Here is a 26,972-nt window from a genome sequence, read left to right on the forward strand (position 1 = left end):
CAGATAAAATAGTGAGACAAGGACACAGAAGCACCACTAGTTTAGATACATCATTAAGCACAATCACCTCTGACATAAACAGCTTTGATATTTCAGTACTCCACCTATGTCAAAACCCATGAACTTCAGCATGTTGGAATGGCATATTAAAGGTTGCAGCTAATTAACCCAGATTGTCTTCTGCAAGTTCCAGACCGGCTTCTTGTGGGACAGACCTTCCAGGAGTTTTTTACGTCTTAAATTGACTGGACTTACAGTGTTACTCTTTAATATAAACTTGACATAAAAGTAGAGAAAACAAATATATCATTTTCTAGGAGTGAGTTGTGTTAGGATTTTCAGTCAGTATTTCTACATTTATTGCAGTTGTTCAGTAATCTGAAGCAGCATATTACACCTCTGCTCTGATGCCTTGCTGTGGCTGCGTCAAATGTGAGGTGGTAAACAGACTGCATGCAGTCCAATTAATTTAGACCCCGATTCTTCAGAAACTTTCTTCTCACAGGGTTTTTTGGGTATCTGTTCTGAAAGTAACATATTTAGGAGCTGGAACAGTGAGCTCGCTACAAGTTTTTTCGGTTGTAAAAACTCAAGTTGTTCAAGGTTGTACCCATAGTATTGCCTTTACCTATACATCTTTAATGCTAGTAGTTTCCATTTTCTTGCTCTCTCCAGGTTCCTTGCAGACTTCAATACTCCTTTTGTGTCTTCTTTAAATCTCAGCTTCAAGTGTTTTATCAAAACACCCATGTAATTGAAGCAGATTTCCAATTCTTATCCACCTAACAGTCTCTTTAAACTAGATTTTTTTTTAGCGGCAGTATGAAATATTATCTCTCTTTACCTCCATCAGTTGTCTGTTCTTTCTTCATCCTATCTATAAGGTTAGTCTGAAATTAATATCCACCAGCATAAAATAAAATGAACACTTTTTTTTTTTTAACACAGAGGTGTAATAAAATCGAAATAATTTAGGGAAGCTATCTATATTTAAAACATCTATTTGATGTTTGGAGTGCAAAAGAACTTAAAACAATGTTTTTTTCTGTTTAAAAAACTCAACAAATGACCACCTCTTTTTGAGAGAGTATTTTATCTAAAAAAGAAAGAGCCTTGTAAGCATGCATAGACTGGGAAATATTACAACTGAGTGTGGAATAATCAGTTAAAAATATAGGATATAAGTCTTAAGAGATTCCAGTTCCCTATTATATTCAACAATATTTCTAATATACTTTCACTTGTTGATCAATAAATGAAACTTTAAAACATTTGACTGACTACTCATCCTACTAGAATGCTATTTTCAAAACTTCACTTGTTACAAATCTCCCCTTGACCTTGCGTTTATGCTGTCTGCTAATTCAACATTCCTTCTCCCACATTTAGCCTCTCAAACACACACAGCACATATTAGAATTGTATATGATTATATTGCATATAATATCTATGCATTTTATACTCACATGTATATATGCACACATACACTTTCTTCTTGCCTTTGTTCTGTCAGACTAAACAAACCAGGCTGTTTCAGTCACTTCATTTTAAATAGTTTCTATTTTTCTGTGTTATCCTAGCAGCCCTGCTCTACATTTACTCTAGTTGAATTAATTATTTTTGAATACTGGTGAATGGCATCAACATTTCACTTTTTTTAATTGCAAACATACTTTCCTTGCTCCGGTCAGAGAATTGCTGACTTTTCTTACAGATCCACTGCAGTGGAATTTAAAATAGTCTGATCTTTCTACCTACTTACCTGTCCAAGTCCCTCCCAGCTCATGAATCCCCAGTTTACAGAAAGTATATGATGCTTTCTAATCTCTCAAGTTCTCACATCCATAAAAGAATTATTGAAACATAGTTCTGTTGAGGAATAAAATATGTATCTATTCGGTCTACTTCATGCTTATAAATGAAGAAGAGAGGGAATGTATCCATGACTTCCATGCAATTATACCAAAATATGTTTTGAATACTCCTTAAGATAATTCTCTGCAGTGTGTTTTCTAATTCTATGATCCTTACCCTTGTAGGCAATGATGAAGAAGACAATGTGCCTTTGTTCATTACTCAGCTGGAACCTCAAATTTTAAAATTGTTCTGGAATCAAAAATTCATAGAGAAAGAAGTAAGGTTTTCTGGACATTACACTACAGAATAATTTGGGGTTACCTCAGAACTAAGTCCCAAAAGCCTTATCCAATAGTCCTATTAGGTCTCCAATAGCCATCGCTAGTTTGGTTTTTTTTTTTTCAAACACAGAAACCAGCCTATTACAGAGCATCAAAGTGTCATAGTGATACTCTACAGTCACAGTAGGCATAACTGGGACAGATACTATATCAGGGGAAAAGCTTCATCAAAAGACTAAACTGAATGAAATCATGTAAGCTGCTGTTCAAGGCAAAGAAAAGAGAAAAAAATCTCTTTACCCATGCAAATCCTTTTAGGTCATAAAACATCTATTAAATTAATGCCACAATATATGATAAACCCATTTCCAGACTAACCTCAAAACTGTATGCTATCAATAAATTGCATCTCAGTCTGAAAACTCTGATTTATAAAATGTTTTGACAAACATACCCCTTTAAATCATACAATTTTGCCTTTGAGGAGTCATGTCACTTCCTTTTCATGTCAATTCTCTGCACTGCTGCATTGCCACAATTTGCAGTGGCCACTAGAGCACAAGTCAGACGGAGCTATCAAATCAATTATAACAGCCTGCCACTGTCTTACACCGACAACAAATGATTGATAACAAAACCTGCCTACTTTCAGGTCTCATCTGACAGCAACAAAACAGTCCCTGCCTGCTTTTACTGGCATTTGTCATAAATCAATAGCAATTTCATCACTCAGAAAGGTGCTGTCAACTCTACTCAGTCCATCTGGTTTCACTTTACTGTTATAATTTCTAACACATAAACTATTCAGGAAGGTTAATGTATAAAACTGGTTCTTTTAGAATGTCCTATACATTGGCACCAGAGCAACACTTACAACATATAAAGCATCAATCATTTTTAAAGTTGGGAGGAAGAACCAAAAGAATCATGCTCTGTAATCTTAATAATATATCTACACCTATCTTTGCTGGGAATTCTGTCTTTATTAGGTAATAATATCATCTGATCCAAAAAGAAATTGCTTTTTCTGACCTGTTATTATGGCCTTACAGTAATTATACATGCAAGTTAGAACAGTGAATCATTTAAATGAAACTCAGACTTTTCAAGCATGAGGTGATAGATAAGCTCTGTATTCTTCCTACCATGCTTAGCTAGCTGTCAATACTATAAAAGAAAGAAGTAGTTCTTCAATATTCTACAAACACAAAAAAGAATAATTATAATATTTTAAAACATCATGAATAGTTACAAACATAAATTTGTATTATATTACAGAATTCACTGATCTACTAAGTGGCATAATGAATTGTGTGGCAACAGAGATGCTACATATCTTAACACATGGATCTGCTTCACATCAAAGTTTCCATGGCTGATCTGAAAAGAACTGTATCACTAAATGAATTGTAATCTTCATTTGCTTTAAGGAGTTGGTGAATGTTTCAACTTTATTGCAGTGTGTGAAGCTCTGAACCATGGTATTTATCAGGTTACAGCGTACACTTAAGAAATAAAGGTCTTTCACACTTGGTTTTCCAGCAAACCACTGTTCAGATGTTGCGGGGGGGGAGGACGCTGTTTTAATGGTTTATATATGCATTTTGGGACACAAGCCATGTTATATTCCCACCAGGAATAACAATGATACTTCTATAGTGGTACTTGATAGTGGCGTTACTATTTAGTAATACTCTCATTGACTAAAATAAGAACTTATTTAAATCACTTAGTTTATTTCTGATCCATAACATAAATATCAGGTAGTTAAATCAGCAGAAAATAGCTCCATTGACAATAACTCTTCTATAAGGGAACACTACAATATGTACTCTTCCGGGGGAGAATATTGATTGATCAACAGATAATTCTGTTCTCCCTTCTGTAAAAAATCCTAACACTATCACAAACATTCACAGGATTCCCTATGCTAAACTCTGAAGGATTCATGAAAGAACACAGTAAAATGAGTCCAAGTAACTCAAACCGATTCCTGGCAGTTTTGAGACATCCAACTCTACCAAAAAAGTCTCCAAAACAATGAAAACCAAGTCATTGCACAGGCTGACTGAAAACTCCCTTTCTGATGTTCCTAAGTGCTGACACTGCTGACACTTTTCTTTTTGCATTTTGTTTTTTTTTTTTTTTTTTTTTTAACTGAACGTCTTATGGGATCTTCCACTTGTATTTATAGCAAGGCTAAGGGATTACAACCAGCTCCCACACGACTTGTCTCTCTGAGTCTCCTTCCCTGGGTACTTAGGGCAAGTGATATCGACTAACAGCCTTCTTGGATATTTTGTATTTAACAGGTAGACTAAGACATCAAAGAACCCATGGGTTTTAAAGGAACAAATGATGTACAAATTTAGAATGCCACAGGTGAGTTAAACAAGGGGCTGCTCTCTTACATAATGGTGAGTCAAAAAACTTCACCCGCTATCCAAATGAACACTTCTGTCTAAAGTGTTATCTTAGCCCCTGACAACCAATTACTTGAATCTTTAATGTGCAGAGAGTCCAAAAGACTCCCTTATGCTTCACTGTGACAGACGTATCAAAATCTAGGAATAAATGTCAAGAAATGAGTGGGCTGATGAGGTGATGGAAGATGCAAGCATTACAATGTAAAACCCAAGAAAGAACTAATTCATTTTTTTCATAAAACGTCTAGACCAGGAAGGACATTTTCATTTGTGATGAAAGCCTAACCTAAATGCTACCTTATATCCTTCTCTTAGTGTAGGAAAATATGGTAGGGAGATTGGAAACATATGCTGTGCTCTTCAATGCTTATCTTAACCATAACTAATGACTAAAAAAAGATGATAAAGAAAAAATACAAACAAATAAAATATCCAGGAAATGGCCGGTTAGTACTTGCACACTGGAGCTTAGCTCATATTGATGATTATTTGAAAGAAAAATACAAAAGACATTTTCCTGAAACTGTAGCAGAATTTATCTTGCTTCTGCCTAAATTGATGCATCATCTTTTTCAAACAATTTCTCCCATGAAGGGCCCAGAAAAGGGCAATTGAGGGAGATGATCTGGAAAAATATGAAGTGAAATTAGAACAGTAACTTCTCAGAAGTCACTATGATCATTTGAATCCTGTAGCAAAACATTAAACTCCAAAAGAAAAGAAAGAAAAAAAAGCACAAAGTAGTATTATTGGTCCTATGATTTACAGAACCATGTCAAACACAGTAACTTTTATTCCCTAGGTACTCAGGCAAGGTGCCTTGGGATTGTGTTTCTCCAAAGACAAGATTAAAAAAAATTGTCATTTATTGTGGCATGTTTTCATGGGTTATTACAAAAGGAAGGGTGGTATGAAAGATGTGAAAGGAAAGGCTGCAGGCATGTTTTCTTTCGATTTTACTAGCATATCATTCACACAGAAAGCCCTGCACCTCAGAAAACAGGCCCACAGATCAATCTAAATCTTTTTAGATTTTATGCCCTGACCCAAGGGTTATCTAAATTGTAGTAACTGAGGCCATAAACCTTGCAACTTCACCTGAAAAGTTACTTGAAGATCCAATGCAGTGGCTGGATGTCTTGATTAACTGTCAAACACACTTCTCATTGAGACTTAAGTCAGACTCTCAGCCTATTGGGACTGTTGCACTACTCATAGATATTCAGAGCATGCACCGATTGGGAAAGAGCATCAAAGTTGGTGAGTAGGTGACTTGTTTATTTCTAGTATACTCAAGCAAAGGAAAGAAACTAAATCTGTGTTTCTTATATCCTGGCTAAATGATGAAGTAATCCAGGTGTTGTGCAAAGGCAGTAACATCCATTTCCTTCTTTCTCTACTGCTTTTGTTCCTTCTTTCCTCTCAGAAAAGCAAATATTTCATGCAAAATGGAAGTTTCAGTTTTCAATACAATGCAGAAAAATGTACTTTTTTGGTAAAATTTATTTTTTCTCTTTGTCTTCCCATCAGAAAAAGAACAGTATATATGCATAGCTCTGCTGCAGACATTTCTCTCAGGTAATACAGTCAAAAACTCTGCACTGAGTAACCCATTCTGTAACTCACCTTTCCCCAAATACATCTACAGTGGCAGAAGTGCTTCTTCTTGATGGCAGCCAGCCTGCTGTTCAATGACAGTCTCAAGGAAGAGCTACCAAATTTATCTTCAGCCTAGCATTTCTCCTAAATCTTTCAGGGTATCCCATGACAACTTTAACAACAATGCCTGCCCTGTCACCCCGCTCTCCCGCTCTGCATCACCCCCCCCCCCCAAAAAAAAATAAAACCAACCCAAACTTAAACAACAAAACCTTCATGGTATTGATAGTTTCAATCATTTTCCTAGAGTTGAAAAAAAGAATTTAGTGAGAGGATTGGATGTTATAAATAGATATACGGGCACAGAGAGGAAAGAAAAGCAGAAAGACAAACATTCTGCCTTTTAAGCCAGTCTATGTGGTACAAAGGTAATACAAATCTCAGTCACCTGAAAATACAGGAACCAGTTTTAACTGTGAACCATTTTTCACCTTTCACAAACAAACACAAATGATGTCCTGCTTTGATGAAATTTTTACGTTTGAATGTAATTGGCTATTTTAAGGATTCTTTCTGGTACGTAGACATATGGCTTAAAAACTTCATTTAAAGCTGAGTAAGTACAATACACATTTGAAACTACAGATAGTGCCCACTTGTGCAAGAAATAATACATGACTGTGTTACTACCATCAAAGCTCATTGCTATGCATTAACTAAAAGGGATAATTTTGTATTTTTACCTTTTTCATGGAAGGCAATTAGAGTATCTGGGCTACTAGTAATCATGGGCATTCCCACATAAATACAAAAAAACCCCAAAACTAAATTAATTGCATCCTCACTAGTTTCCCTGGAGTAGTACCAGTGTTAGTTTGTTTTCCAAATTTGCCTTTTGAGCCCTGCATATCACTTCTTTTCGCCAACCAGCAGAAAGAAACACTCATGACGAGAAAGTTTTGCTAAACCTGCAACCGCTTTTGAAGCGCATCAGCAGCCTTCGGCTGGGCCCCTTTCAGCCGGGAACGAAGGCGTTTGGCCAGCCAAGGGGCGCGAGGGTCGCTAACACCCGCTGCCATCCATAGCCCCAGCAGGGCTCGGCAGCAATCGGTGCTCGCTCTAGTGGCCATCCTTGCCATTGGCAACCTGGGCCGCCCAGACAGCGCAGGGGCATCTCATGGATGATGCTCTCCAACGCGTCGGCCATGGCTTGGGCTAATCACAGAACAGAATCATAGAATCATTAGGTTGGAAGAGATCTCTAAGATCATCACGTCCAACCGTCAACCCAACACCACCATGCCCACTAAACCATGTCCCTAAGTACCACATCAACATGTTTTTTGAACACCTCCAGGGGTGGTGACTCCACCACTTCCCTGGGCAGCCTGTTCCAATGTTTAATAACACTTTCAGTAAAGAAATTTTTCCTAATGTCCAATCTAAACCTCCCCTGTCACAACTTGAGGCCATTTCCTCTTGTCCTATCACTAGTTGCTTGGGAGAAGAGGCCAACACCCACCTCACTACAACCTCCTTTCAGGTAGTTGTAGAGAGCGATAAGGTCTCCCCTCAGCCTCTTCTCCTCTCTTCTCCAAATAAGACCTGTTCTCCAGGCCCTTCCCCAGCACCCCAATGACTTTCTTGTAATGAGGGGCCCAGAACTGCACCCAGTATTCAAGGTGTGGCCTCAGCAGTGTTGAGTACAGGGGCACGATCACTTCTCTATTTGTTCACCCAGGCATCACATCCCTCCTGCTTTATTTCCCACCTTAATTCGTAAGTATCTGGTTTTCTTCACACACACATGCCCCCCCCCCCCCCCCCCCCCCAACACTTTCCCAGCCCATGGTATATCCGGGTCAATTTTAATAACCAGTAACAGCTGAAATACCTTTCTTACCTCTTCCCTCACACAGCCATAAAAACACCTGGAATACAGCCAGACAAGCAAACACAAGAAGTCCATCCAAATATGCTAATTTTTTTCACAGGTGGTTTACATTTCTTTCACAACAACTGATGGGGAGAAGAAAAGATTTATTCCTAAATAACGGAGCTGCTATACCAGTGGAGTAAAGGCAGCTATAGGGCTGGGCAATAGTCTGCATGTTGAGCCAAGATAAGAGGAGACTGTAATTTAATTATCCCAAAGCACATGGAGTTGTTAATTTGAGCTGAATTTGAATTAACTGAAAATATTGTACCAGAAAATAAAACATGTAAATAAAGTGTTTCAGAAGCACTCTTCAAAACTTTTAACCCAAACAAAACGAAGAACTTCACGCTGCTTTTTCCTGTTGGGCCACATATTTAAGTCAGGAAGCTGCTGTGAATTTTTAAACCTTTTAAAACATCTTAGACTCACTACATTTTGATAATGCATATGAATTTATCACATGCAAACTCCACTCTGAATAATGGCTATAAATGGTCCTTCAGCTGACTCATGTTAATGCAGAAGGGCCAATGTATTGGCTAGTAACTAAATACTCCCCACAAGAAACTAGTACACTTGAAATCTCCAAGAGATAGTTTGGCTATTATGTCAGCCACCACATTTTTTTTGACAGATTCCTATATTCAGGGAAAGAGTAAAAATGAAGATACTTTACTGATTTCTTTCTGCAAAATAAGTGCTTTCTTTCCTTTCTCTCCTTTTTAACATATAAAGAATGCTATTATCAGAGTAGATTAAAAAAAGTGACCACTGAAAGAGAAAACACAATCTCATTTCTGGCACCACTGTTTCTGTGAAATGATTTATACCCCTATTCCCTTTCATATTCAAAAGTAGCAAGGAACGGGCACAAACCAATCAATTTCTAAAAACAAATAAGCAAAAAACCATAAACAATTTTTCTTTAAAACAACAGCCCCCTTGCCCCAAGTTCTACTTAGAATTCTGTCTAATGCATCAGAAATCAAACTCTTAGGTAAGCTCTGATTTGGATAAAGAAATAGACAAATTTTTACCATAAGTGCTGCTGATGGCACTTGGATAACTTACATATTATCTTGTTGCTGCTTTGGAAGATAGTCTTATTAACTTGCTTTAAGCTTTAATTTAGTTTGGTAAATAATATTAGTTAGACCATCATATTTCTTGTTTCTTTAAACTACTGAAAATGTAACTCATCAACAAGAAAGAAATAAGTAATATTAATTGGAAACCTAACTTTGAAATAAAGAGTATACCAGAAAAAATCACTGCTTCTGTTTGATTGCTGTAGTGTGATCCAGTGAGTTTCAAGGTTCACCCAATTTTTGGCTAATAATTAATGGAATTTTATTTCCAAAAGTGCGAAATGAAAACTAGTACAGATACTTCCCGTGAATACAAATTACAACAGAGCATCTCTCGTGCATTGATCAGTAATGAGGTATTATATGCACTCCAATCATAAATCCCAGTGGAAAGTTTAACTGATAGAAGTTCTATTCTTAGGTTGACTTAATAAGCCTGGACTGATTTACTGAGTAAATCGAAAGATATTTCAACTTTTCTTTGGGTGAATTTGTTCACTTCCACACACCAGTTCTATAGAAGTATAAGAGCTAATATTAAATCCAACATTGCACTACTCAGCTCCTTTGCCTCAAAGATAAGAAACTCCTTGCAAGTGAAAGGTAAAATATCAGTTAAAGTATATGTTACTTTCATTAAAAGGAGGTATTTCAGCATGTACCGAAAATGGCACAGGTTCAAAACTCAGCTTTAATTTCTTTGATACACCAAATAAGAACATATTAAAAGAACTTGAAATACCAATTATGATACTTTCAATATTATGTGGTGTGAGATCCACCAAACTTTTTAACCCGAAGACATGCAACAGAAGTTGATACTACAGGGAAGCACTGTACTTCAACAGAACGAAACAATTCAAGGGCAACAGATTTTTTTAGGTTTTCTAGTTCTTGCCAGCATACCTCATGCAAGTAATCTTGTTTTGGGGCAGTAATGCTGCAGTGTTTTCTGAATATAAAGCACCTTGAAGTGCTTTATATTCACTAGCACACTCATCATATTCCAAGAAAACGAACAGATTATAAAAATTTACTGCACTCAATTTGGTTTTTGAAGGTGGACAATTTGATGTAAAGAGAATTCCATGTTAATAACTAAAAAAAAAAATTAAGGCTGAAATCTGCAACTGAAGCCAAGAGCATAAGGCAGTGGAGTGTGCTCTTTACTAACATACACATTGGCAGCTTAAAAAGAGCTTTCCAATTTCTCATATTTTTCTATTGTTCTCCCTAACTTATTCAGTTTAGCTTCAACAAAACTAGACCTTGGAAGATTAATTTTAGTCAAACTTTATTTCCATATAAAATACAGTTAATATTTTTGTTAAGAAGTGTTCTGGACCAAATAAGTTTTCTTATCACTTCCAAAAATGTATTACTTACTGCAAACATCACTATGTCAATGCAGACTAAGGTAATAAAGATTTTCAAACTAAAAATAAGAAGTAACTCTCGGTTTTTTGGTCTTTTTTTTTTTTTAAATGGGCTAAATTAAAAGCAAAGTATAAGAGAAAATACCCTGCAACTACCCAATGTACTAGCATTGTAGAAACACAGATGAGGAAAACCTTGTTGGATTGTATAGTGCAATTACAGAGATAGCAGGTCTTAAAGTGAATCTTATAGCAATTTCTAAGCCAACCCAGACTGAGTGACACACAGTATTGGATGGGAAATCTGAGTATATGATGTTTGAACCCCGCCCTGACACCTTTCCCCTGGATCTTTAAACAGATGTAAACAATATGCTATTTAATTTTAATATATTTTAAGAAGTTTGGACAGTACATTACTTTAAGTTACTGCTGACCTGCTTCTCATTTAGCTCTCTTAAGCAAGCTGAACCATCATTTTTTAAGACATCCCTTTGTACTTTCAGTTATTAGAAAAATAATAATCAAAAGTATACTGATTTTGTGTTACTATAGCTTTCGCAGAAAAGAGTTGCTGGAGGTCCCTTTGCAGCTTTCTGGTCGCTTAGTTCCTTCAACATGCACAACTTTACCAAAGCTTTATGACTAATATGAGTGTAGAAGATCTCTATAAGTAAGTTTCTTATTTAGGTCACAGTACATTTTATAGTTTACTGGTACAGGTCAAAACCGCCCTTTTTATTAGGCTAAATCTGCAGTTACAGACTGAAGTAGGAGTAAAATGTTTTATATACTACAGCTAAGTGGTACTGTTGAATGTGCGAATGTACTATAGCGCTGATCGAGGAGTAAGAAAGATGGGCTTAGAATAAGGAAGCGACAAGATGTGGTTGGGAACAAGAAAAACTGTCACTAGGTACCACTCATATGGCTTCAGAAATAACTAGAAAAGAAGAAAAAAAGATCCATGAAGGAAGATCAGACCCCAAACTAAGAAATTAGGATATAGTTAGCAGTATCCTCAATTAATGGCACAGCCATGAACAGCTTAGTTTTTAATAATGAAGACAAACCTTTTTTTAATTGACTGTCATTGGAACATGGAAAAGGGAGAAAATAATACTACTTCAGCAAACTTTGTTTTCCATTCCATAGGAAGCAACTACTCCAAATAATATAACACCCAATCTTAGTCTGTAAGATCCATACATTTCTGACCCCACTGAAACAAACCCAACATTTTATAATAGGAGATATCACTACATAACAAGTTTTCAATAAAACGATCTCAGAGCAACTGCTGTTAGGTGGATAAACAGAGTCTGGGTAAACTCAGCGGAGAGTAATTGGCTGTGTCCTGTTTTCAGTCAGCAGCTGGCAACGGAGAAATAACAAACTTAAAGCACTGGGGTAAGCTTGGAGACTGATTAGTCAGGAAGCTATTGCTAAAGGCAGCAAGAGTAGGAGCTATCCCAAGAGCTCTCTCACAGCAGTTTTCTCTGCCCTGTGAGACACAACTGGAAATCCCTTAATGCACTCTGCCCTTCATTTATTTTTGCTACTGGACATTTGAGAGCATTTAAGAACGTTATTTTTTTGAGTAGTTGCCTGATGATGGATCACACAGAATTAAAACGATTTTATATTTCTTAGGGAAAGGGGAAGACTACCATCTACAGTACAATTATAAAACTAGGGATTACCTGATCACAGAATCATGGAATCACAGAATGTTAGGGGTTGGAAGCGACCTTGATAGCCAAGTACTTTTTATTCTGTGCTGAACAGCCAGAACAGAGTTTGCAACTACTCACGCATCAATCCTGATTTACTCTTTATGCTGAAATTATGAATTTATCTTGCATACCAGGAAGGCTACATAACTTAAAGCCATGGTATTGCTTCATTTACTTTCAACCCAGTCTAATGAAACATTAGTACACTCAAAAAACTTATCCTTGCAGCTAGCAGTATAATATAAATTACACAAACATACTCTATAGTAAAGGGAAAGAGCTGTGTGTCAAAGTACAAGAATTTAGAAGCATGACTAAGTTAGCTATCCAAATTTAATGTAAATTTTATATATATGCATTGTAAGAGAATTTAATTTTTTTTCCACTTGCAAAAGCTTGTATCGTTTGTGGCTTAGGACAGAATGTAATAACTTAAAGATCAGCTATTCAAGCTACCGTTTTATCTTCAGTATTGAGTGCACCCTGTCCCCCTCCAATGATGTAGGATCAGAGGAAAGGGTAGAGCACTCTACCAGCTCCTAACATTTGTCTTGACACAGTTCTCATTTAATCTTACATCCTTTTTCAAATACTGACCAAAATTTAACAGGCTCCTCCCCAAGCTCCTCCATCAGCCTAATTTGGTGTAATGTTTATGAGTTATCAGCAGGTTTGTGATCCTTAGATTCACTCACCCAATTCTTGAGCTAATGATGGTGGGATGAAAGATTAGGCATCATATGGTTTGCTTTCTCATGGAAAAGATGGATCAAAGAAAGCACTTATATTTTAGAATGTAAGAAGAAAAAATATATTGTCTCCCTTTTCAGCTAATGACAGCAATAAAATGCACCCACTGAAATAAGAATAGGTCCTCAGATAAATTTCTCAAAAGACAGTTCTTATGGAAAGAGAAAGCAATTTTGGCAAGGAATTGAAGTAAAAGTATTTCGGGATGAATCTCTACTTTTGAAATTAAAAAAACACTAAAAAACATAAATTATCAAATGTAATTATGACCACAATAAAAAAACCCCCACAAACTTATACAAAGCTTTAAAAGCAATAGAAGCCTTTATGTGTTACTAGAGTATGTATTTTGATCCCTTCTCCAGAGGCTAGAGAAAACAATTGGAAGATCAATGTATCCCATCAGTCTCCACCCTGAAGAATTATTTTTCTGGCTAACACATCTATAGTATCTCAAACCACTGCTGCTCAGTTACGGTACACAATTCCGATACTAATTTCTTCTGCTGTTGATAAATTCAGTCACCAAACGAAAAGACCAGTGAAATTTAGGTGCCAAAGTCAACCTAGGTAATGAAAACTCTCACTCAGCTGTGTTTAACCCTGGTTCATCCAGATTCCATTATTCCCTCAGGAAGAGGATTTAAACCATGTTTTCCATATTCTTGAACAGTTCCCTTCTGTTCATTAGCCTCTCTGCTTACAAAGTTCCACTATAAATAACAAATGTTATGGAGTCTAGCGATTGAAATATTCATATTGAATGGAGAAGGCTGATTATAATTCCTGCCACAAAAATCCAGTGACTGAAGTAAAATGCATACATAAAAATACATAACCTACTAAACTAGTTAATTTGGTTCTTAGAAAAAGAAAAGAAACCTATGAAAACAATCATCAATTTCTGTGGTTCAAGCCTTAAAATTCTTGGACACAGCTCCTGAAACTGCCTAGCTCAATTAGGTGCTGTACACAGATACCCTATTTTGTTTTGAAACCCCAAATCTGGGTTGCAATAGCCAAATTTGTTCCTGGCCTAAAATATATGCTGTTTCAAGTAGACAAAATAGTCTGTCCAAAGCTAATTCAACTATCTGTATGTGCACTGTACTGTAACGTAGCATGTAAACTCATCTCCTTTCAAATACAAAGAAACAGGCTTAAAGCCTAAGAAAACAGATAAAAAGAAAAAAATCTGGCATAATTATTCGCCCATGCTGAGCAAATCTGCTGAGATTTCCTTCAATTTCCCTGTTTATGACACTAAGTATTCTCGATGTTATCTTTTCAATTTCTTATTTTATCTTTTTGCTATGCCACAAGGAGAAAGAAAATCAAGGACTGTAAGTTTGAATATAATGTAGAATAAATTCACTCTTAGTTTTTAAAACCTCACTTTTTGGATTTTTTTAAAACCTAAGGCATTTTCCTGGTCAAACTTCTAGGGTCAGATAACAGTTTTTCTTTGATTCTTCTATATAGTTAGATAAATATCATGAGAAAATAAAGCATGAGAAAAACTCTTTCCCCTGTGTGGTGGTTTGGCGTTCAATGTGGGGCAAGAGGAATTTGAGATAAGGATAGCAATTGGGAGAGATAGCGGGCAAAACATGGACTGGACTTGGTAATATTAAAGAAAATAACCCTGGAGATTTTTGTTGTTGTAACTGTGGTGCTGGGAGAGGGGTGGATTGTGCAAATTGTCCATTTTTGTTTGGTAACGTGATGATGATCTAGTAATGTTGGTATGGGGAAGTTTCCCAAAGCTTCTTTTGTTGGTGTGAGTGAAGCTGGTGAAGATTGTGTGACAACTCTTAAATATGTGATTCCCAGAGGCAAGGGGTGCAATGTGGTGGTCTGGTGTCTGGCAGGGTTTTGGTAGCAGGGGAGGGGGCTACAGAGGTGGCTCCTGTAAGAGGATTCCAGAAGCTCCCCTGCCTCTAATTCGGACCCACCAAGGCCAGGCTAAACAGAACCTCTGGGAATAACTCTATTTGAGAGTGAAACAAACTATTGAGAGAGTTCTTTGTTGGTGAGCAGAGGAGAGGAGGGGGATGGGAGAGAAACAGCCCTGCGGACACCCAGGTCAGTGAGGAAGGAGAGGGGGAGGTGTGCCGGAGCAGAGGGTCCCCTGCGGCCCACGGTGGGGTGGCGGCTGAGCCCCTGCAGCCCCTGGAGATCAGCGGTGGCCCAGAGGTTGGCCTGCAGCCCGCGGAGGGCCCCAGGCCGGAGGAGCAGGGACCGGGCCCGAAGCAGCCGTGACTCCGAGGCAGCCCGCGCTGGAGCCGCCCGTCGGTGGGAGGGCGGCAGCCCCGGGAGGGACCCGCGCTGGGGCGGTTCTGGGGAGCTGCGGCCCCGCGGGAAGGACTCCCGTTGGAGCAGTGGGTGGAGGGCTGTCTGCCGGGAGAGGGACCTCACCATGGGGCAGGGGAGGGCTGCGAGGGCCCCTCTCCCTGAGGAGGAAGGAGCAGCAGAGACACCTTGTGCCGGACGGGCTGTAACACCCATTCCCTGTTTTTAAGACCTGGTTGTATTTCTCATTATCCTTGGTGGAGGTGGTTGTTCATTAAATTGATGTTGTTATCCCCAAGTTGAGTCTGTCTTTTGCCCATGACCATAACTGGTGAGTGAGCCCTCCCTGTCCTTTGTGTCCACCCTGGAGCTTTTTGGTTGTATTTTCTCCTCCCCATCCCTCTGGGGACAGGGTAGGGGTGAGTGAGTGGCTGTGGGGGCTTTGCTGCCAGCTGGGTGGGCTCAAACCACAACACTCTGATAAAATAAAAACCCCTCAACATTACAAAAAAGTCTTCTTTTCAAGATACTATGACAAAATATTGTAACAGAAAGACTATGCCTACTAAGAAGGCAGTGTTGTAGTCTTTCAAAGGAAAAAAAAAAAAAAAAGAGTATATTGTAACAATCCTGGTTTTTGCAGATCTTGAGGAAGCAAAATCTGCTAGGAAACTGGATTATCTTCAGGTAATTTTCCTGTTTGGTTAAAAAGATCTTGCTTTAAAAAGCTTTTTTTTTTTTTAAAAAAAAAACCCTACCATGGCAAGAACAAGGACCAAAGTACTTTCGCAGTGTATGCTGCAAGTGAATAGATTCTTGATTAGCCCAATAGCCTTCAAAGTCCAAATATTCTTTCCTGAAAATACTTCAACTATACAGCTTCTTATCCTGGAGTTGTAAATTACATCAACATAGGAAAAGAGGAGTTACAGGCCAACTACCTCACACTACTCCAGATTATTCAGTGCAAAGTCTGGCTATTGTCTTTCCTTCTGCCATTCATGTGAAAGGTGCATTTGCCCCCTGTATTTTCTTCCTTTACCACTCACGATCTCTAAGTTTGAGCAACCCAGAAAAAGTCTCTTGAGGCTTCTGATTATTTTGCTGAGTGACTGATGTAGATTTTGCCTTAGGCATGTATGATGGAAATACACAAGACTCATCTATTTTTGGAATGAAACAAAGATGATACTGCATTTATCAAGCAACTTACAGACACAACTACCAGTTCTGGTTCAACTTAAATGCCAATTTCCTTTTAGAGTAGTCCAAAACTCGAAAGTAAAGCTTCCAAGTGTTCCTACCCCAACAAAGGGAAGAAGCTGCAGGATACCCTTGTTTTCCCTGCATCTATTTAATGTCCTTTATTTGTACATTTGCAGAGCATTGGCTTATAATGAAAAAAAAAAATCAGGCAGAAATATAACTCCAGTATTTCTTTTACACTGTACATTTTTGCTCTGTTGCAACAACCACTTAGGAAAAAAACTAAACTAAATTTTCCCAAAGGAGGGAAAAAACCTCTCAACATTAAGGGAACATATTCACTTACATGGCAAAGAAAGATGAATTGTGTGCTTAAAGAATTTAATGAGTAATGTTTTGTGCTTTCCCTACATCTTTTGAATTACTGACTAAACAATGTTGCATTAACCAGACATTACTTGAGTCACAAAACAGACTCTAGTCAGGGCTGATACACTATTTCCATCTCAGATATTGTCCCTAGTCTTTTAACCAGAGAAAACTAATTTCTAATGTCTAGCTGATGACATTTCCCCACCTGATATTTCACTTTTTTTTTTTTTTAAAAGAAAGACAAGTCCTTTAAGAACATATATATATATACACACACATACACATGTAACAATATAAAGAGCATTATGGCTGTTGTTCAGACAGTAGATAACACCATTTATTCTATTTGGATCAGAAGTATTAAAGCCTTTGAAGGAAGAGGCAGGAATTTATATACTACTTGTTCTTAACATTCAGAAAAGAGAAGTGAAAGAGTCTGGTAAATTTATACCTAAAATGTTGTTTAACAAATGTGGAAGAGACTTGAAAAGTACTCTGAGAAGTGACAGAACCTCTTTGCTATACAGATCAACTCAGTAATTGTCTTTGAACGGGAAGTTCTGCGTGACTAAACAATGAAAAGACAAATATGGGTAAATGGTTGGTAATTTACAGCTCCCTTAGCAGATTTAAGATTGTCCACTGATGCATATTCAGATGACTGCTCTGAATATGTAACTTGCCTGCCGTAGCTTTTGGAAATCTGGTTACCTAGCTAGACGATTATGAAGCTGACATTTACTGTATGTGCAATTATGGAATATACAGTGTCAATGCTTTCAAATGTCACCTCTTTGCCACAGCTCTTATCTTGCAGAAAACGCCCTTGCCCTCCTTGAGAGAAGCGGTCCTATTCAATAGTACCAATGAACACTGGCAAGATATTTACAAAAGCAATTAGCTCTTCTGAGTGCTTAATTTGATATCTGCAAAGGGTCTCACTTCAGGCATTAAGTTATCAAAACTCTGGAGAATAAGCTCCATTATAACATCCACCTTGTCTCAAGGCAGCACCTAAAATTTCTACTCTCGAGAACCTCGGTTGTCTTTCTTGTCTGTATTAGGTTCACATATAATTCTTTATGATAAGACCAGAATACAGGATACGTGTGTCACCTTACTCGTGGGAGTTGATAAGGGTAATCTTACAAGACTTTATTAGAGGAGTAACAAACCAGACACAGACACTTTTTGTATGATTATAATTCCTCCCCTCCTTTTCTAAACACAGGTAGTACTGAGGTTGACAATGTGTGTTTACCTTATAATAAGGGCAAGTTACAAAATCTATTTTTTTTGTCTATACCAATATTCTCACAGTACTAATATGCATTTACTATTAATTTGAAGTACCCTTTTCCCTTCTTAACAGAGCTTGCATCCATTTTGCAGCATTTGGCATTTAAAAAGAAATAATTAAATAAACGAGTGTTTTACACCTCTCTATGTCAGTCTTTATTATAAAGGCTGATTTTATTAACTTTGTTGGAAAGGCTCTGAAAAAAAAATAAATCAAAATTTGTCATTTTTCATCCAAAACTCTTCATGCTGGCAATCATTCCTTCTGACTTCAATACTTTTTCCACTCCAACATTAAATTACGAGAGAGGAAGATCACTAGAAAAACGTGTTAAAAACTTCACATCAAAATTAATTTTATTCCTAGATATTTTGAAATGTAAATTCTTCAGAGTCATCTCTGTGAGAGACTGTATGTGCATGCAACTATGGCAATGCAGAAATAGTGCTAAACAAACAAATAAAAATTAGTAAACTCACTTTCCTTGTCTGGATATATTTTTTTCCACACATGCAAAATTGACTGTTATGGTCACAGTTTCTTTGAACTCTGCTGTCTGCTCTAGGAAAAAACTATTATAAATAGTGCAGATGGTTTCAGGAGAATTATTTCTGTTAGAATAAGCAGCAATTTTACTTGACCTATGAAGTCAATATTGAAGTGAAGCTTTGGTCTTAAAATGGCAACACCCAGGAACTACATTTTGCTTTTTTTAACAGAAATCCTATTAAATGTTTTCATTTTGTAACAGTGCCTACAGATATTGCAAGTCTACCTCCAAGGAAACTTTTCTATTGAGTAAAACTTCACAAAGCCTTACAAAAATTTTCTCCACCAGACATACAAATACCCATGTTTTTAGATCACATACAGAAAGAACAGGCTAACGTGCATAGTGCCTTCAAAACAGTATCTACCGTGAAGAACTGGTAGTGCTCAAGAATGCATCTTTACTACTAACATGTACTGGGTAAAAAGTTATCTTCACATGCTCCACTGTTTCTCCTGTGTTAGGTACTTCCTAATCTTCACTACATACAGTTGTGGAAAAGATAGCACTTACAAAGACTTAAGTAAAAAATAAGGAAAAAATAGGTTGAAACGTCAATCACAGTTTGCTGTCATATACAGCAATGATGAAACAAAATAGTGAACTCTAAGTGGCTGCACTGTCCGTTTCAAGAATTAAGATGAGCCTGAGTTCATTGTCAGCTATGATTGTCAAAAATAAGGTAGCAGAGACACTAATATGAACCTCAGATGACAGTTCTATTACAGACAAGAGATGAAAAAAACGCAACAAACATGAAAAAAGGGTTTTCTTACGCTTAATTTGGACCAGAATGACATTGCTTGACAAGGATTTTATTTCACAGAGGTGTTTAAAATGCTTCAGACGAAAGGTGACATGAAAATTATTCTATTGTTTATAGATTTAGTGAACAAACTGCTATAGTAATTACGACTATATCTTACCAAGGAAGTTTGATTTGAATATAGAAACAAGACCTTATTGTTACCTTTGGAAGTACAGCCCACAAACCAATTACTGATTGCAACAGAAAGATTTCTTTCAACCTCTGCAGTCACAAAAAGCAACCTCTATTTTTTTACTTCCATTTTTTTATAGCTTTTCTTTACTTACAGCATTTTGAATACAATCTACTTGTAAAGAAAAACACTCTCTGCTGCATTTGAGGTATACATATATGCAATCAAAGCTGCATCTTGAATTTGTATTCATGCATTCCAGATAACATTACCTTGGCTAATGTTACTGCAAATAAATGTGTAGCCATAGCAGCAGAGAACTTGACGCAGGCTGCAAAGCCTGACCAAAAACTTACTGAATAATGCAGCTGTCTGTGCTGCAGTGGGCTCCGTGCTGCCTTGGATATGCTGCTATGTGTATTTGAACTTAACTAGCTTGACAGAAATGTGCAAGCTGCAAATACGCCTTGACTGATGTTGTAAATAATTGATAAACTCAGATCAGCCATAGCTATTAGCTGCTTGAAATGAACTTCTAATGTGCAAAATCACGATCATTGAAAATTAAGTGCTTTCTTCTGCTCCCTAAATAAAATAAAAAAGCTCCCCTGTTAGATGCTATTGAACCAAAACCTTACTGAAGTACAACACTAAAACTATACTAATACTCTACTTGTGTCATACAGTGCTCTGAATGGGAATTACAGCAAAAGCATATATCACAATATTTACTGCAGTTTATGGTTCTTTGCAGTTAAAGCAAACTGTAACATTAACAGGTAGTTTTGAACATATATGTAATGCAGTTGTTAATTTAAAATAAAAAGCACCATGAATGGAAACAAAGAAAATAAATATACCAATCATATCCACATCAACAAAAATATAGTGAAAACTATTTGTATTCTTAAGGTGTTAGAACATTTACAAGATCTAGCAAGTCTAAATGTATATGACTTCTAGTAGTTATGCAGCAGGGCTTCTCCTCAGCAAGAAATTATCTGATTTGATGAGCCTTGTCACAAGCAGAAAAAATACAATTGGCAGTTCTGATCACAGAAACAGAGTAGATTTAAACTTGACAAAAAACACATACCATGTTAGAAAGAGGAAATCTGTTCAATAACAGAAGAGTGGTGCAGTAGGACAGAAAATAAATAACATACCCAAGAGGCTACCCTGGGATGCAGCATTAGAACCAGTACTCCTTTTTAATCAGAAATATCAGCTGAACACCACCAGGGCTTTCTGGGGAGCTCAACAGATCACGAAGAGAAAAATGGTCAACCAATGGCTAGCATTCCACTAAATTTACTACTCCTACTTTATTTTCTTAAGCAGTCCATTTAGTGAAAGGAAACAATTTCAGTTGTCAGTTCTAGAGTTTGCCAGAATGCTCTAGGAGCATTGGCTTGCTCCTCTGTATTACTTCTTTTCACAGGGCTTGGCTCAGCCTCACAAGCAAGTGATAGTTTGCCACCTTGAGCAGTATCATACTGACGATGACAATGGCAATGGTGAAAGCGATTTCCTCTGTTTATATTACAGCTACGGAGAAAGTGTGCCTTCTGGCTGTACTTCTCTCCCTTGCCATTGCCTGTGAGACACGAAGCCCCTACTTTCTAGTTCCCATCTATGCTGGGGTCTGATTTCTATTCCACTTTTTTAGACAAATACCTTTAATCATAATGACTAAATCAGTTTTTATTAATCTGTTTAGTTTTGTTTTGTTTTGAAACAGAAGAGATTAGCTAGAACCTGATGGCATCCGTCCAACAGAGATTGCTACACTCTGAATGATTCAGAGGACAGACATTTCAAGTCATGGCTTGTAATTCTTTTTGACTGCGTGACGAGTCAAAGAAGTTCATCCTAGGTATGACTTTGCAGTGTGTATTAATGAAGTATATCTACTATAAGTGAACCCATCAGTCTTAGCAGAAGAAACAGTAACCAAACCAGTTAACAGTTAACCCAAACAGCCAAAACCAGTACAGGAGCAAACAAGGAAAGCGTTTGAATTGCTGCTTGAGGACTTTTATTGGTCTCCACATATTTTTAGCTTAGAGTAAGCCAGTGGCTTATTTTGCCATGATACAGAGTGTAGCACCCATTTGAAATTTTAGTCTGGGAAAAACAGCAAATCAATGAAAGACCAAGCCAACACTTCTGTCTAATCATATCCCAATTTTTCTGAAGTGGTCCAAAATCATGGATTTCTTGCTTTTACAGTGTACATGTAACAAACCACTGTATACAGTATTCATCGCTTATTATACACACAGACATAGAAAGAATAGGTTATTGCACATGTATCTATATTAGATATAAAGTGCAAGAAAAAAGATACAGAGGGTAATACTGAAAAAACCCTGACATTATACATTGTTGAACTTAGAAACAGAAAATTAAAGAAATTTCATCATTATATCGTTAACTTCAGTGAGGTTATTGTTACCTAAAAATAAACTTTGATACTTAAGTTCTAAGTATTCATTCTAGACAGTATGTAACCTACATAATTTTCAATTTCTCAATAACAAAATAAATTATTGAAAGCAAATTCTCAACTTAACTACACAGACTTTGAATAGCAAAAAAAAAAAAAAAGTTCACCTCAAAGCTGAATTTGGAGCAACCAGTGACCATATATTTCTATCAAAAAGCTCAAAGGCTTTGATAAGTGAACTCACTATAATCTACACCAAGTTTAGTGCTCAAGATCGGAAGATACAACATGTAGATATTGTGAGTGTCAACAAATCAAAACCATATGAATTAATTCCTTAAAAGCAAATTCGCAGTTGTATTATCCTGTTCCTGAGCTAACATGACAAGTGAAAGAAAAGCTGAATTTATTTAAAATATCTTGGAATCAGATTGTCTCAAAAATGATTTATGGAAAAACTGACTTTGGTAAATACAACAAAAATCCAAGAGTTTACTTTTACTCTTCCCTTCAACGAATGTCTGAACTTCAAAGTTCAGTACCGATGATCCATCTGATGTACAAATCAGTCCCTGGATTAGACTAAGATTTTTCAGAACCAAAATCTTGGGGTTTTGTTTGTTTGTTTGTTTTTAACCCGAAACATAAACCATGGCCCTAATGTTTGTCCAACTGCAGTTAGTTTGAAAACTCAAAACTACATTGTGCACAGACAGCTAGCTAGCTAGCTAGAATGGGTCAAAAAGAAGCAACATTCAACGTAATGGTTCTTAGAAGCAGAAACACTTACAGGATAAATTCAGATGTTCTCTGTAGTCATTATTCAAATATCAATATGTTATATGCTAGACCAGCACCTGTCAAATATACTTGATTCTTCTTGGAGACAATTCCTATAAGTGAATTAATTACCTTTAAACTGTCCTTCCAGTTCTATTTTCTTTCATTTTGTGTTTAATAATGGCAAATCCTGTATGTTCTTTTTTTCGCTATAGACACTTAAGAAATAAACACTTAAATATGAGGTATAATTAACACAGTCACTTTATGGCATCTGCTTTATAGACTCCGCAGTGCATTTAAATATCAAAGGATAATGCATTCTGCTTAAAAAACTAAGGAAGAAGTTGTTTTTTTTTCTTTAAGATTCAATGAAATTTTTGCTTTAAGAGAGGTACCACATATACAAACTTTTTCTTGAGACCACTGTTCATGAGCCACTGAAAACAGCCACTCTGGACTCCTCAAGTGTAATCAAAACATAGCTAACATAATATTCTGTACATTGTCTAACAAACAAAGTTAACAAGCACCCACACCCTCATTGTAACTTTTCACATATAAGCAAGTCTTACTGATTACAGAGAGATAGTTCAGGAGTTTATGAATAAACACATGTATAAGACTCATGTTCAAAATTTGGAGAAATATTTTGCCATGAAGTAACTGATTAATTTGATATTATTTTGCTGATACAAAATCACTTTTTAATTACACTGGTAAACAGTAGCTTAAACCATTCCAGTACTATCAAGAAAACCACGACAAAGGAAAACAGAATGAATGCAAAAAGTTCTCTGATTTGATATCATAAACAGTAACATTTAAAATGTTCTGCAATCTCTGCTTTCTATTATAGTTCCATAATCCATTATAAAATCCTTGCATAATTGTTCTTAAGGATTATAAAAGTACTACATTTAAAAACATAACTGAATTTTAAATGAATAAAAACCCCACAAAAGATAGAAAAGCTCTGCAAAGTAATCAATAAGTATAGTTTCAGGATGTAATATACAGGTGATTCTTAAAAAGCAGGTTCCAATATGGTTTCAGTATTCCACTAATGTAGAAGACTGAAAAAATCACAGCAGTCTTTTGAAAGCACAGATCAACAACATAAGCTAAGCTAAGCTATGAAGAGCACGCAATTCATGAATATGGTTCATTACCATGGTTACAAGCTTTCAGCACAGGCCGCTGTGTGGCTGGACTGAGATTTTGTGGTACATCTGCAAAAGCAAGGAAACAATGGAAATAAAATACATCTTTGAAAGTTATTGAAGTACTGTAACAACATTTCTAACCAGAATTATTTAGAAGTTAGATATTTCTAGGAGTAAAGTGACAGTTATATACCAGTGAAATAATTTGATTCACTTATGGGGCAAGATGACTTTTACTTCCCCCATTCAACTATAAACCCTAAAATGTTAAAGTACATGCGGTGGTATTAAAGAGTCTTGTCATAATGATCAGGCTATGCTAAGTTCAGTAAATTAATCTCCAAAGTGCTACTGACATAATCAAAACAGCCTGAACATCCCTGAAAGCTGTCATTACAAAAAAGAATTAAACCCAATAGTGTTTAAATTCTAGAGCACTTGACCCATAACGCTTTTAATGTTCTCTGGAAAGTAACATGTAAAATACAATACTCACCTTTAGACCTTGGTGTCCTTTTCCTTCGGTCTCGAAAAGCTGCACCTGATTGCAAGGCCTCCAAGAGGCTATCCATCACTCCGGTCTCCTCACCTTCTGTAAAGGCAAAGGAAGCCTCTAGATTACCACAGCACTATCAAAGCATAAATAATAATAATAACAAAAACCAACAACAATAAATGATACTAATGTTATTATTAAAGGTATTTCTTTCAAACTTAGACCATGGTTTTAACATTTACAGATTGCTGTCTTGCAATTAATCACAACAGATTTGGTCTTCTATACATCGAACCAGGCCAAATTTTATTCCATTCATTTCACGTTCCTCTTTATATTGAGTCAAGCATAGTTTTAAGTGAAATGTCATTTCACTCATATTTTCATTTCAGTACCTTTTTGCAACTGCAAATAATCAGTTTCATGTCAGCTTTCAAGAGCTATCCCTTAACCGATTTGCTATATTAGACAAGATCATTTCAGTTATTGTTATAAAAAGTTGAAATTGTTTCTCAGCAGGAAGCTAAGTGAACAATATTGGACTGGATAGGACACAGAGTGATATCCATAGGTAGCTTTAATCAAAAGCCATTTTGTCTTCATATTTAATAACCTCTGGCCAATATTAAATAATTGATGTAGTTCAGAAAAATTCTACTCATCGTATTACGCATGTATGTATAATAGCCCACAAAATAATTATGAATGTTACTGTGAGATTCTAATTAAATGCAAGCATTAAACACCCTACTTTTACTTCCTTAAATAAACACATGGGAAAATGTTACATTTTTGAACCTTGTTAACCCCTTGTGTCTGTGCCTGGGAAGACAAAAAACCACAACTCCAGGGATTTACTAGATGATAAAAAATCACCACATAGGAATAGAGAATTACATGACAGAAATCTTATTATGCCTTACTGGGCCAAATACCCTAGGTCAACACACACCTTGGACACAGGCAAAACACAGCACACAATTCTGCAGTTATTGCGAACAGTGAATATTCAAATCAGGTTCAAAACTAGCTGACGGGTATAACGAGACGCCACGCCACTAATTTAAGCAATTCTGGAAGTGCTGGACCCCCAAGTAAGGAAGCAAGGCAACCTTCTAGACATGACTATGGGGGAAAATTATTATGGGAAATGTTGCTTTCCAACACTGTTTCTATTTTTTTCACTCCTTTAAATAAATTGCCGCTTTCAATAAGCTTTAAAGAATTCTAGCATCTTTCTAAGGTAAGTGGTTTCAAGGGCAACAAAAATAATTCAGACCAAAAAAAGCTCAAAGTTGCAGAGAGGAAGGTCTGGCAGAGTACTATCAAATTAGCATGGGCCGAAGCATGAATATGATGTTCTAGAAAGAACATTTTTACTTTCAATATTCTACAGCTAATTCAAGAGTTTAATCTAATTTAGCTTCTGAGAAGCCTAAGCCTGAATATAATTTAAAAGCAGAAAAGGAAAGCATAACAAAAAGAGGCACTAGATTTTGGAAACTTAGATATGCAAATCATTATTTTTTAAAAAAATAAATAATCATTTATTGTCTCAAAATTTGAGCTTTCCTGTTCACACATTAAAGAACAATGTCCTTCAAATATAACTGAAAGTCACATAGTGTTAATCTCCTCATAAAATAGTAAGAGTTTATATATTAAAAAAATCTATAGAAATACACATATAAACCTATGTAGACTCAAATTTAAATTAGATTTTCATAAACATTTTTGTCACTTCCTCTGTTACACCAGCAACTACTTAATTATTTACAGAAAGGCCAAAATCCTTTATTTTGAAATCTGGTTTTGTTCAACTGTATTACAAATTGCATTTAGTTTGCACTTCTGTTCCTTTTGCTTCCACTTTTTCCACTCTTTAATTTCTGCTAATTCTACATGTATATTTGTGTTTAGAAACTGGTTTTGTTTTAATTTTTGGAATTTCCTAAAAATATTCTGTAAGGAAAACCCTCTTCCTCCCTTGTAGTATTTGATTTGCTGCTCTCCCAAGATGCCAGTCCTTAAAACAAAATTGTAATCTGAGAACACCCTTAGAATCATAGAATCATTCAGGTTGGAAAAGACCTTTAAGATCATTGAGTCGAACCATTAACCTAGCACTGTCAAGTCCATCACTAAACCATGTCCCTAAGCACCCCATCTACACGTTTTTTGAACAGCTCCAGGGATGGTGACTCCACCACTTCCCTGGGCAGCCTGTTCCAATGTCTAATCACTCTTTCAGCAAAGAAAAAAACTTTCCTAATATCTAGTCAAAACCTCCCCTGGTGAAACCTGAGGCCATGGGAGAAGAGACCAACACCCACCTCATTACAACTTCCTTTCAGGTAGCTGTAGAGAG

The 26,972-nt window shown here is 36.5% G+C and overlaps 1 protein-coding gene across 2 annotated transcripts in view; it reads right to left on the reverse strand.

The window, feature by feature from the left end:
- The window catches only part of DIAPH3 (diaphanous related formin 3), a 272,276-nt gene that overhangs the window by 33,650 nt on the left and 211,654 nt on the right, over positions 1-26,972 (reverse strand). For both annotated transcript variants that reach the window (XM_086481984.1, XM_086481982.1), the window contains exons 26-27: positions 24,605-24,700; positions 24,115-24,174 (exon numbers count right to left, since the gene is read on the reverse strand). In XM_086481984.1, the coding sequence (XP_086338110.1) occupies positions 24,115-24,174; positions 24,605-24,700 (156 nt within the window). The remainder of the gene's footprint in view (positions 1-24,114; positions 24,175-24,604; positions 24,701-26,972) is intronic.

The sequence above is a fragment of the Leptosomus discolor genome, chromosome 1 (assembly GCF_034619465.1).
Source record: "Leptosomus discolor isolate bLepDis1 chromosome 1, bLepDis1.hap2, whole genome shotgun sequence".
Taxonomy (NCBI): domain Eukaryota; kingdom Metazoa; phylum Chordata; class Aves; order Leptosomiformes; family Leptosomidae; genus Leptosomus; species Leptosomus discolor.